Here is a 13,250-nt window from a genome sequence, read left to right as displayed (position 1 = left end):
TACAGAAATCAAGCAGAAGTTGAACACTGCTCCCTGCAGAGACACGGACCTCAGGGCACTTACACTGTCCCCGAGTCACTTGAAGGAATAAGAGAACATTCTGAGCAGAGTGTTCTTGGTAGTCACAGCTCATACCCAAAGGGGGAAAAGATCTAACCGGGACCGGCAGGGAGGAAGAAGCAGTTTGTTGGAATTAGATGACAGGCACTACCAAAACCCAATCTGGGTACAGACCCTTATAACCAGCACTCAGGAGGCGGAGGCTGAGGGAGCCCTGTGTCTGAGGCCAAACTCGTCTACACAGTTTCAGGCCACCCAGAGCTACGTGGCGAAACCCTGTCTCAAAGAGAGGAAAAAGGGCTGACCAGCAAACTAAGAGTAATATCCAGGACTCGACTCTGGAGGAGCACGCCAAGGGGAATAATTAACAAGAAAGCCCAGAGCACAGACAACGGGGCCGAGGACGGGGATGGACGTGGGTGTGAGTGGGTTGGGGAGGTGGGGAATGAGGAGCGTTGTCTTTGCAGACCCAAACGTGCCTGCGGGTTTTGTCACTAAACACAGTCAAAAGCAGAGAGCTGGACACGGGGCAGGAGGGGGAGCTGGTCTGGTCTCCCCAAGACTGGGTAACCTCTCCTCCCGGCAGCAGGGCTTCCGGACACAGAACCACGCCAAACCTAAGTCCCGCTCCCCAATACGGGCCTCTGAACGGAAGTGCAGCTCTTCCTTCCGGCCTGCGCCGCACGAGACGGGGCGGGGCAGCGCGGGAGGCGGGGGCGGGGCCCTGCCTTAACGAACAGCTCCCGGGACCAATGAACGCAGCGGCAGCGGCCCGGCCTCCCTGGCGCGCCCCTTCCCGGGGCTGCAGACGCCCCCCAGGCCCAGCCTCGCGCCGCGCCGCACGGAGCCGGCGGCCGCTGGCTCCTCCGGGTCCGCCAGCTCGCTGTCGCCCGTGGTGTGGGCGCGTCCCCGGGGCCCGGGTGCTCGGCGTGCTTCCTTGCCAACCCCGAGCCGCCCGCGAGGGACTGCTGAGGCCGCAGGTCTGTGGCTGCGGGTCGGGCCGCGAGGGAAGTGGACGCGCAGGGTCTACGGGACACGTGGGCGGGGCGTGGGAGGGAGCGTCTAGGAGCCGGAGCTCGTGCCTCGACGGTCCCCGGGCCGGCTGGCCGGCACCTGGCCCTCGCGTGGGCTCGCCAGGTGCGCAGGGGAGTGGCTCCAGGTGCGCGGTGGCGGCGCGCGTCCCCCGTCGGCGGTGCAGGAATTGCCTTCGGGTCCCTGTGCTGAGGTCCGGCCGGCCGGGGCTTTGCGTCCGGCTGGCCCGATCAACTTTTTGTTTCCTCGTTCGTGGGGTTTGTTGCCACCCCGACGCGTGCACCTGGCGTGTTTGTTAACTTTCTGCCTCAACAGGCTGAGGGTGCGTGTAGGGTGGACCCCCTCTAGCCCCTACCCTGTCTAGGGCTGGCGGGGCATGGCTCGCCGACAGGGGACAGGGTTCCAGCTGTGGCTGCAAGACTTAGCAAAGATTCCAACCGCCCCCCCAACCCGCCTCTCTCCCTCCCTCTCCCTCACTTTTCTCCCGTTTCCTGTGCTTTGAGGCACATCATTTAAGCCAGTGTTCATTTTTGAACGAACGAATCTTGGCAAAAGCATTGTGTGGTGTTGGCTTCCTCTGTTGTGTTGAGCAAGTGGCTTTCCCGTTAGATAAATAGACTTCGGTACCTCCAGTGCAGGTGAGATTAGCGGCCGAAATCATTGCGCCCGGCCACTCCTTCTCTGTAATAGGTAATTAGTAAAACGCTATTCATTAGTCAGAGGAACGAGGCAAGATGTTCCCCGGGGGACTGAAGCTGGCTTACTCACCACCACTACACCCCCGCCTCCCCCTCCCAGCTTCCAAACTAGGTAACTGCTCCTGCGGCTACACCCACGCTCTGCTCCCCACGGGGAGCAGCCACCCTGATTGGCACAGCCCCTCGCTGTCTTTGGCACCCAGGCATAAGGCTTGGCAGGGATTTTTTTTTTTTTTTTTTTTTTTAAGAACCTAGGTGTTAACCTTCAGGTGTCAGAAACGATGTTTCAGTTCTTCAGAATCTGTCCGTCACAAGTTTACTAGGAACCCCTCGCACGTGGTCAGTTATGTGGGAGAATCGGACCCGTTACTCTCCGTAGGAACTGTGGAAAATCATGTAAAACTGTGTCACGCAACACATCGCACACGGTTAGTGTTACGGAATCGGGGAGGGAAAACCTCTCAAGGCGTGGAGCATCCAAGATGGCTTCCTGGAAGAAGGGCTGGGCTTCTTCGGGTGGCTCACCTGGATCCCTGACTCCCGGCAGTGCCTGCTGAGGAACAGGTGCTGCACAAATGTGGTTGAGTTAAATATTTGTGTTGTGTCTTCAAAGGCTGATTTAAGATTTGCAAAGGGAGGGTCTGCTGAGCAAGGGCCAGCAGGCTAACTCAAGACTTAAGGGCGTATTGGGGGGCATTATCTGTTGGGCATTTAACCTGGGTGTTGTTTGTAGGCGTGGTTGGAAGAACGATACGAATGAGTCTTTGACATCATGATGTACATCCGGCAAAGAAAAGAGACAAAAACCATCGAAGTTTCTGAGGATTTTCCATTACCAAAAGAAGATGTGAAGTTGGAAAAGAAATTGCCATCTGGTAGGTGATTGGAACTAAAGCAGCATTTTGGATTACTTTTCCTTCTGCATATTAACATATGTCACAATCTAGTAGGGTAAAAAAAAAAAATGGTGAGACTTAGGAAGGACACTCGTGCCAGCACCAGGATATTCTGACTGTACTTTGATTGTATTGGCTTTTCAGCTGTAATCAGTAAAAGAGCTTTGGTGAGGAAGAATCCTCGGTAAAAGTTGTCTGCTGATTAACTTACTGTGGCAATGTCATCAGGTCCTTTCAAGTGCTGCTTCACCTGCCTGCCCGACTGTCTCTTCCCACAGTACCTTGTCCGTCTGTGTGTGCTGTACTGTCCAGGCAGCCTTATCTTGCCTGAGTCTCACTTCACTAAAGCCTTTGAAAAGGAAATTTAGCGCTTTGTATTCAGTCAGCCTCCTAGAGTTACTTCTTTTGCTTTATTGGGGGCGGGGGAGTAGGTAGGAATGGAGGGCAGGGGAAAAGGAGAGCTTGGTGGATCGTTTATATAACGTTGAACAGTGGCTAGTGGCCCCTGGTCAGCATGAAGCGCTCTGCACCCACCAGGCATTTTCTGTATCAGACGTATAATTAATCCCTTGTAGCCAGGTGAATCCTTAGCAGCCAGAGCTAAGGTAGCAGAGAAGGCTGTTTAATAAGGCAAAAAAAAAAATCTCTGTTGGAAAGCAGAGCCACTCGGTGAAGCTGATGCGAGCCACTGCATATTAGGTAATTTGGAGTAGTTTCTGATGATGTGCAGTTAAATTTTATGTTAGATTGTGTCTTTCTTTCTTTCTTTCTTTCTTTTAATTTCATTTATTTACCTGTGTGTGGTGGCTCAACAGAGCATGGGCGTGAAGGTTGGAGGACCACCAGCAACAGTTTGTTCCCTCTTCCCACCATGTGGGTTGCAGAGATTAATAGCGGGTTATCACTCTTGGCAGCAAGTGCCGTCACTCGCTGAGCTGCCTCAACAGCCCCTGGACTGTTTCTTGCTTGTTTTTAAAGATTTCTTTCTTTATTTTTATGTATGTGTATGAGGGTTTTTTTGCCAGCGTGTATGTATGCACACTACTTGTATGCCTGGTGTCCTCCGACGTCAGAATTGGATATTAGACTCCCTGGAACTGGGGTAACGACGGTTGTGAGCTGCAGGTGATGGGAACTGAACCTGGGTCCTCTGGAGGAGTAAGTGCTCTTAAATGCTGAGCCATTGTTCCAGCCCCCTGTTTTGGTTTGTTTTAAATTAAAAAACTAACAAACAAAAAAACTGTGAAGATTGCCCATTCTATAAAAATCATGTCAGAAAAAAAGCAAGCATGAAAATTAAAGACAAGTTTTAAAAGGAAGGAAAAGCCTCCTCCCGAGGGTGGTACAGAGGACAGTGTTGACCTTGCTGACTGAATGTTGCCGTCACCACATGGTTGCCCTCAGCGGTCAGATGTGGCTCTAGGAAGCCCGAGCAAGATCCATGTACTGTTCGGGAAGCCGCTTCTCTTCCCTTTCCACGTCCTGAACCTTCCGCAGGTACACCAGGCGCATGTGCCGGGCGGTAGGAAGAGGGAGTTACAGACAGTCTGTCACCGTGTGAGCGCTGGGAACGGCACCTGGTGCTCTTAATTCCTGAGCCATCTCTCTGGTCCCCAAGATGTTTGTGTATTTAAATCTATTTCCATCTTCGTTAGCGTTTTTGTTGCTATGATGAAATACCATGAGCAAAAGCAACTTGGGGAGGAAAGGGTTTGCTCTGCTTATATTTCCATATCCCCGTTCATCGCCATAGGAAGTCAGGTCAGAACTCAAGTGGGCCAGAAACCCGGAGGCAGGAGCTAATGCGGAGGCCGTGGGTGCTGCTCACTGGCTTGCTCCTCGTGGCTTGCTCAGCCTGCTTTCTTAAAGCACCAGGACCAGCAGTTGCACTGCCCATACGGCTGGCCCTCCCATATCAACCACTAATTAGGACAATCCACTATGCATTTGCCTGCAGCCAATCTTATGGAGGCAGTTTCTCAGCTGAAGTTCTAGCTTTGGTCAAGTTGACACAAACACTAGCCAGCACACTTCCAAAGCAGCTTTTAAGCTCCGCTTATGTTTTTCACTCTTGCATTTCTGGACATGCTAAGCAGGTGCTCCTTCTCTGAGCCACACCTGCGGCTCATGTACTGGCAATTTTAAGTTTCATATTCGCCAGGAAATTTTAAAGTGGAGCTCACTCTTTTGTCAATGCTAGGAGATTTGAACGAATTTTTAACATATTTTCTTCTGTCTGTTAACATTTATTGGCCATTTTTTTCTTTTGTTCATTGCCTATCTGTGTCCTTCATTGTTCCCTACTGGAACATTCACCCTTCCTAATTATCCTTAAATCTACATTTGTGTTTTTCCTAGTTTGTACGCCCTTTAAAGTACTCTGCTGTTTCTGTAAATTTTATTTTTATTTTTAATTATGCATCCGTATGTTTGTGGTGTTTGTGTGTGTGTGTGTGTGTGTTGTGTTGCACAAATGAGCACAGGACAGAAGAAGACATCACATCCCCTCCAGCTAGACTGGCTGGTGGTGTGAGCTGCCTGAGTGCTGGGAACCAAGCTCAGGTCATCTGCAAGAGCAGCAAGTGCTCGTAACGGTGGAGTTGTCTCTAAGTTCTAACCTCTTGTTTCATGTGTTTCACCCTTCTGAAAGGCCGAGCCTCTGGAAGGTTCTGGAAGCTTCTGTCCTCCGCAGTCGGTGGAGCTGTGGCCCTTTGCATTGGGCTCCTTACGTCTGTTTACCTGGCCACCCTGCATGAGAATGACTTGTGGTTTTCCAATATTAAGGTATGGACTCCTGGGACCCTTATATGTTGATCCCACTTGCTGCCCCAGTAGCTAACCGTGTAGACGGATGACTGAAAGCGCGCAGTTGAACCATGAGAATCCAGTCCATTCTCTTATCCTGGCACGGTAGTGCATATCTGTAATCCCAGGCCCTAGGAGGTGGAGACAGGAAGCTGAGACATTCAGAGAGCTGCCTGGGTCACAGAAACCCTTGCTCCCTCAAAAGAGAAAAGATTCCAGGATCTTGAGAGGGTGTGGCTCCAAGGTAAAAAGACTCTAAGAGTTCATGATTTAAAAATCAGAATTTGTATGGTCAAAGGAGTTTCTCATTAGTATGGTGGTATCTGAATTGCCCCAGCACTAGGGAGAGAGGCAGAAGGGTTGTGGATTTGAGGCAAGCCTGGGCTACATAGTAAGACCCTCCCCCCATCTGAAAAAGTGAAGATCTGAGTTCAGATCTCTAGCACTCACGTAAAAAGCCAGCCGTGGTAGTATACCCTAACAATCCCAGGCTGCAGTAAGAGACTCCATCTCCTAAAACTCAACAGGGACAGCTTCTGAGGAATGACCTCTGACCTCCACTCACTCACATACAAGTGCACATATGTGCCTGTGTACTCTCTGTCCCCCTATACACATGCAGAAAGAAGAAAGAAAAAGCAATGAAATTGAATTTTGTTCTTTTTTTTTTAAATCAATTTAGTTTTACTATAGTTATTTTAAAGTATAAGTATTTGCCACAATGTGGGTTATAGAACTGGTATATTAATCTGTGAGTCATGCTTTTCAGTGAAATCTAGACAGGGTTTTTCTGTTCTAGCCCTGTCTGTCCTGGAACTCACTCTGTAGACCAGGCTGGCCTTGAACTCACAGAGATCCACCTGCCTTACCTCCCAAGTGCTGAGATTAGAGTGTGTCACCACCGCCTGACTTGATTAGTTTGTTACTTTTAGTTTTGATTATGTATAAACTGGGTTATGGTGGAAATTTTTTTAATTTTAATTTTTTTTCTGTCTGTTGGTTGCAATAGGCAAAAAAAAAAAAAAAAAGGAAGAAACTCAGTTGGAGCCCTCGTCAGTGTGTGCAGATGGGTTTGAGTAGAAAAGTCATCATTTTCTTGAGAGTGGAGGGACAAGGCTGACTCTCTAAATACCATTTTGTTCGCTTTCTGTCTTTCTCGGAATTTCTAGAACCTGCTGGCATTGTTTCAGGGCATGTCTGTGACTTCACAGAAGGAAGCTTGCACGTTGCACACGACTTGCTTTATTAGGATTTCTTTTATTATTTATGTATAGTGTGCATGCATGCGTGTGCACTGGGCTGTGGGTACAGGTGCCCGAGAGTCCAGAAATGAGGATCAGGTCCCCTGGAGTCAGAGGTGGTTTGAGCCACGGGACGTGGGTGCTGGGAGCTGAGCCCTGGGCCTCCGGAAGAACAGCAAGTGCACTTAACTGCTGAGCCGCTCTCCAGCCCCACGTGGATGTCTCTTGATGAACACTAATATCTTCATTTTGAATAAAGGCTGAAATAAGTCCGTGGGACTATGTGGCAGGAAGACGTTGAAAGAAACCATGTAATTAATTACAGCGACTGAGTCAAGCTCTTTGAGGTCTCAGTGGCCTTGCTCACATCCTTGAAAGACCGTACCTCCTCAGCAAGGTGCTTGGCCACCTGGGCTTTTCTCTGGGTCACAGTAGCCATTGTGCCACGCTGTGCTGCTGCTTCTTCGGTCCAGGGTTGGACGCCCATTTTATGGGTAACGTAGAACTAAATTCTGTGGAGAGCGTGGAGTAACAAGGGCTTCAGCTTGTCAAGCATACCAAATGGAGTAAATATGTTTCAGGCACCCGTGGTATTAAACAGGCCTTGTGCTTAATGGGAGCAGTATAAACAAATAAGATCCTACCTCTGTGTGATACTCTTGAGAAGAATGCAAGGATCAGATAGGGGCGCAGATCCTGAACCCGTGCTCCTGGGCAGACAGAGTTCTAAGGAAGCCAGGGAAGGTTTTCTAGAAGTTATTGGTTAAGACATCCTGGAAGGTGAACAAAAGAGACCCATGAAGGGGAGATGAATGCCACAGGAAGGAGCAGAGAGGGAGAGACAGTGGGGGGGGAGATGAAGGAGAGACAGGTGGGAATTTTCTTTTCTAATTTTCTTTTATTTCTTTTTTGAGCAGAACTACTAACAAACTTCCTGCAACCCCCCTGAACAACCAACAACTACCAACCCCGCCTATCAGGGCCCTAGTGTTCCTAGACCTGCTGAAACATTCCCAGAATTCCAAACAACAGGGTCGCAGAAACTGTCTGTAGCTGGCAAAACCACTCCTCTGCTAGAGCACGAGGCAAATCATACGAAGCAGCCCCACACCTGGGATTAAAGCAAAAACATTCTTACAATTTTTTGTGTCTTTAAAGAAACCAAAATCTCAAAATTCTCACTGCAGAAAGGGTAGACTGAGTGTGGAAACAGCCAGTTGGCAAACGACCTGTGTTCTTGTCTGAGAGAAGATGGCTCCTGAGTGTGTGTTGAGCCTCTTACCTAACCAGGCCCCAACGCCTCCCTGGAGAGGTGCCTCAGGCTGCGCTGTGGAGAATGGATTGAGGAGGGCAGAATAGAGCCAGAGCCCACTGCTGAGTTAATCCTGTTCAACGGATTCCATGAGGCTGAATATCCAATTAGGATACTCAGTAAGCGATTATCTTTTGTGAGCCAGGCACTCCTCTAGGCCTGGGAATCCGGCATTGAAGGAGGCGTTTAACTTAATCTTGATGAGGGGGACAAAATCAGAAAGAAAATTGAAAGCAGATGATGCGTGACTAGAGGTCTCCTTAGATTCCAGGGAAAGCCGAGCCCTCCAGGGTCAGACGTGGAAACCAAGACCTACATGGTAAAAAGGAGCAGGGAGATCGCAGGGAAGCGGCTCCAAAGTGGGAACGAAGTTGGCCCATCCGGAATCAGGCAGGAGGCACGGGGGCGGGGGGCAGAGTTCTGTGAGCACAGTAAGGAAGAGTTGTGGGAGTGTGAAAAGGACCTTGTGTACACAGCGCAGCTCTGGCTCCAAGTGGAATGAGAGGTAGTTGTGAGCCAGCACAAGCGCGCATAGCCCGGGTGTGGGTTCATGTTGCCCCGAGTGCCGCATGCTGCTGTGGGAGAGGTACAGGAACCTCTGGCCACAGACCGGTGGGGACCAAGTGTGTGTCAGCTCGACTCAAGCTTGAGTCATCTGGGAAGAGGAGGCCTCACTTGAGAAAATGCCTGGCCCATAACTGAGCAGTGATTGGCACAGGAGGGTCCAGCCCGCTGGGAGCAGCACCGTCTCTGGGCAGGTGGCACCGGCTTCCATTCCTTCCTTGAGTTTCTGCCCTGACTTCCCTTTATGATCGGCTGGATGTGTAAGACAAATAAAGCTTTTCCTCCCCAAGCCGGTCATGGTGTTTGCCCACAGCAGTAGAAAGCAAACTAGGACAGAGATTATGGCAGAGTTGGGGGTGGCGGGGAGGTCTCTGCTGTGGTTCTGGGTACCTTCTGATGACCTCCTTCATTCTGAATCTGGGAGAAGCTACTGGTTTGCTAAGTGAGTCCATGCCGAAAGTCTCACCTGTGAGACAGATGCCTTAGATTAGAGGCTGGGGACAAAAGAGACTGAGACTAAAGATGGCTGGAGAGGATCTGTCTCTGTCCGCAGCTGTCCACACAGACGCGGCTTCTTTGGGGAGCTTGAGTTTGCACTCCCTTTACGTAAGGCTTCAGGGGCTGTATGGAATTGGACAGAAGTGGGTTGAGTCACAGTTTTCTAGGAAGTCGACCTGAAGGATAGTTTTTGTTTCGTTTTATGGAAGGTGATGTTTTTCCCAGAAGGCAGGGCAGAGAGGTCAGTGATGACCGGATGTGTTCTGTGAGCCGGCCGGCCGCATCTACCGTTCTTCCTAACGGTGCCATATTTGGTTCTTCAGCTGCCACCAGTTTGGCCAAACCTGCAAGGATGAGAACTAGTTAGTCCTGGGCAAAACTGCCCTGGCTACAGACGCTGGTTGTAGCTGGGCACGGTGGCACACACCTTTAATCCCAGCACTTGGGAGGCAGAGGCAGGCAGGTCTCCTGAGTTTCAGGCCAGCTACAGTGATATCTCAAAAAAAAAAAAAAAAGAAAAGAAAAAAGGGCCAAACTCCAGTCTCAAGTTGAGGGACACCCAGATGGCTCTCACTTCTGAGCAGTTGGCTGTACATTCAGAGGTGCCCACGAGCCCCTGGGGATGAGCAGCTGGCTAGAAGGACTCCTAGAACTCAGGGACGTGCTGAACTTGAAGGTGTCACAGAGACACAGGCAAGAAGTGGCTGAAGGAGAGATGTAGGGCAGCCTGGGGCATCCTGAGCCCAAGCACCCCTGCCCTTCCCCGAGAGGTCAGGTTAAGTGCCCTGTTGGCACGTCCCTGCGGCAGTGTGTGGCTGGAAGCCAGCCGGGGCAGCTCACCTAAGCTCCAGTGTAGACGCGTCTCTTAGGGTTCCTGTCGCTGTGATGAAACACCGTGACCAGAAGTGACTCGGGGAGGGAAGGGGTTGTTTCGGTTCATACTTCCATATTGCAGGCTGTCACTGAAGGAAGTCGGACAGGAACCCGGAAGTAGGAACTCAAGCAGAAGCCACAGAGGCAGGCTATTGGCCTCCTCTTCATGGCCGGCTCAGTCTCCTGGCTTTACTTGCCCATGGGTGGCTCCACTCACAGTGAGTTGGAACAGGGGGCTAAGAACAGCCAGATTCTCCATTGCCGGGACTTAGAAGTTACTTCCAAAGACCAGGTGGCACCGTGTGCCAGGCTGGTCCTGAACTCCTGACTGCCCCGCCACCACCCCCAGCTGACTTTTGATACTCAAGGCGCTCTCAGAGTTGTCACGCTAAAGATAGGGAGTCGAGGAAGCTGGCTGCGTGGCTCGGAAGGCAGGCGCCCCATCTGTGTTGAAAAACGGACATTTTCATATTACCAGCTTGTAGATGTGTGGGTGAGATTGTTTCAAAAGTGTGTAGAGTGGGAAAGAAAGAGAAGCCTGGACGGCATCTTTTTGTGCCTCCGGTGCCATCTGGGAAGCTGCAAGCTGGCATATCCTCTCACAGGTTTCCTCCACCCACCACACCCTGTCCCGTAGCGGCTACCACTGAGCCCAGAGTCTCACTGACAGTTCGAAAAGTGTCTCTTTTTGTTTTGAGGCAGGGTCTCACTGTGTAGCCCTGGCTGTCCTAGAACTCAGTATGTAGACCAGGCTGGCCTCAAACTCACAGATCTGCATTCCTCTGCCTTCTGAGTGCTGAGATTAAAGGCGAGTGCCCTTGCTCCTGGCACTAAACTATGTTTTAGTGAAAATACTTTGTTTTTTGAGTACTTGGAATTGCTGATTATTCAAAGATGACAAATAATCCGCTGTAAGATAAACAACTTGTTCATTAAGTTTCTGTGTTTCCAGTGATTTACGTTTGATTTTTAAGCTAACATCTCACTGCGTAGCCCAGGCTAGCCTTGAGTGCTGGTATGCACCACCACGCCCTACCTCAATTTGATGTCTCTGTCTCCTCTGAAACACAGTCTCGATGCCCAGCCCTGGGTGGCCTGAGGCTACAGTTCAGGCGAGAAAGTTACAGACTGCCTTGCACACAAGGCCGAGAGCAGGACCCTGCCCCAAAGCTCAGGGGTAGAGCATTTCTAAAGGCAAACACAATTGACCTTGCTCTCAGGTTAGGCCAGGGGAACCTGGTCGCTCTTTATTTTGGCAGAACATATTAGGTGTTTTACTTGCATATGTGGGCAATGGTCAGGGTCATGGAAAATCCCAGGTGTGTTGGCCACGAGGACGTGATCATTCAAGGGTGCCTGGGGGAGCAGTGCCAGGGCAGACAGTAGAGTCAGGGCAAGATGGGGGCAGGGTGTCGTCACCTCAGCCGCCTCATTGGAACGCTGGGATAATCCAGGCTCACCTTGAAGGTGTGACAGTCTGCTTCAGAATAGATGTTGGACTGTTCTTTGCCTTGTTAGAGTTTGAAAAGTGGGAACCTTGAGACGTCAGCTTGAAAACTGAAGGAGAGACTGGCTTAGGCAGGGCACAGAGTATGTATCCGTCCCTTTCTCAGCTTCGTTTACGGGTTAGAGACTGTTTCCTTCTGTTCAGTCACTGTGGTTTACTTTCCTTGCCATGAAGCTTCAAATGTTATAGATTTAAAAACACATACCCTGGTGTCTGCAGTGTGCTCAGTACAGTTTATGTTGTTTTTCTTTTTTTTTTTTTTTTTTTTTTAACCCTAGTAAAAACCTTAGCTTTAAATTGGCCTTTAAGTGTAGCCTGCTTCTTCCACTGTTGCTTATTATAATCAAAACAAACTGCAGGGCACAGTCCACACTGTTACTTGCTGCGCTGCCCTTAAAGCCCAGAGCATTATTGGGGCTAAGTGAATAAGCTTGTGCGTGAAGCAGGGTGGGCCTGAGGGGTTGCAGGAAGGGAAGGGAGGAGGGGGAGGCAGCTGGCTGCTGGGGGGTCCTTCTGGAGCTGGGTCAGATGGAAGCTGAGCTTGGCCGGAGGGACCTTGTTAGTCCTGGCGGGCGGGAGCCGGGCAGTGCATTTTAATGACAGCTGTCAGCAGGGGCTGTAGAAAACCTGCATTGCCATTACGTGTTCATTTATTGCACCTTTACTGCGTTTTTATTTGTTGTTATACGTGCCTGTGATGGTGAAACAGACTTTCAGGTGAAGAACACTGCTGAGGACTCACTACGACCTTTTGTTTGTTTATGATTACATCATTTCTCCCTTCGCTTTCCTTTAAACCCTCCCAAATACCCACTTAAGTTCATGATGTCTTTTTTAACTGCTTTTAGAAATAGGGCAGGGCACACCGGTTGATTATCTAATACTAACTGATTAGCTCTGAAAACACATACATGCATACATTATATCGGCAGAGCAGGTTGTAGTTATACATTTAGGAATGCACACACACACACTCACACTCACACTCACTCTTTCTGTGTTTTGACAGTGTCTCACTTTGTAGCCCTGGCTGTCCTGGAAATGTAGTCTAGACTAGCCTTGAATTCACAGGAATCCACTTGTCTCTGCCTCCTGAATGCTGGGATCAAAGGCACACACCACCACACCCAGCTTCAGTACGCGTTACTTTAATCATGAACTGTTTGTAGGGCTGGCCGGAGCAGCTGCTCGGGATGCTGAGTCTAAAGACTGCAGAGTAAGTTTAAAGCCAACATGAGGAGCTTATGGAGACCCCATCTCAATGTAAACAAAGTAAAAGTCGGTCAGAGATGTAGTTCAGTGGTAGAGAATTTGCTTAGGCCCTGGGTTCACGCAATGTGCGCAAGCTGCATGCCTGGGTTTCATTCCTGCTAACACCACAAAGAATTATGTTTTTCCTTCTATTTTTCATCTTACATGCATATGTGTTTCATGTAGAAAACCCAATATCATATGTGTAAGTCTCCGTATCTCATCTCATATCACATACATCTTACATAGATGGTTACACGTCCTTACCAAGCCTGCACCATTATTTGATAAAAAGTGTATTCGGCAGACTTGACATGCGCATAGCCTTGTTTATTTCACTCTTTGAATGTGCCCCAATTTTGAAGAGTTGGATTGTTACTAATCGTGTCATTAAATTCCCAAAATTACTTACTTAACTTCTCACTTTAAAGTGGCAGTAAAAACATGTCACATTCTACTCATCTCAAAATTGTGTCAGGACAATTAAGGAAAATGAGGAGAGCTGGATTCCCT

General features: G+C 49.7%; 1 protein-coding gene across 1 annotated transcript in view; it reads left to right on the top strand.

Annotated features, from left to right (window-relative positions):
- Nucleotides 1-836: 836 nt before the first annotated feature.
- The window catches only part of Dpy19l3 (dpy-19 like C-mannosyltransferase 3), a 69,498-nt gene continuing 57,084 nt past the window's right edge, over nt 837-13,250 (top strand). The window contains exons 1-3 of the mRNA XM_021651518.2: nt 837-1,040; nt 2,524-2,665; nt 5,337-5,470. Of these exons, the coding sequence (XP_021507193.1) occupies nt 2,563-2,665; nt 5,337-5,470 (237 nt within the window). The 5' untranslated portion in view covers nt 837-1,040; nt 2,524-2,562. The remainder of the gene's footprint in view (nt 1,041-2,523; nt 2,666-5,336; nt 5,471-13,250) is intronic.

This window comes from Meriones unguiculatus, chromosome 14 (assembly GCF_030254825.1).
Source record: "Meriones unguiculatus strain TT.TT164.6M chromosome 14, Bangor_MerUng_6.1, whole genome shotgun sequence".
Taxonomy (NCBI): domain Eukaryota; kingdom Metazoa; phylum Chordata; class Mammalia; order Rodentia; family Muridae; genus Meriones; species Meriones unguiculatus.
Note: the sequence above shows the minus strand (reverse complement) of the source record. Positions and strands in the feature narration are given on the sequence as shown.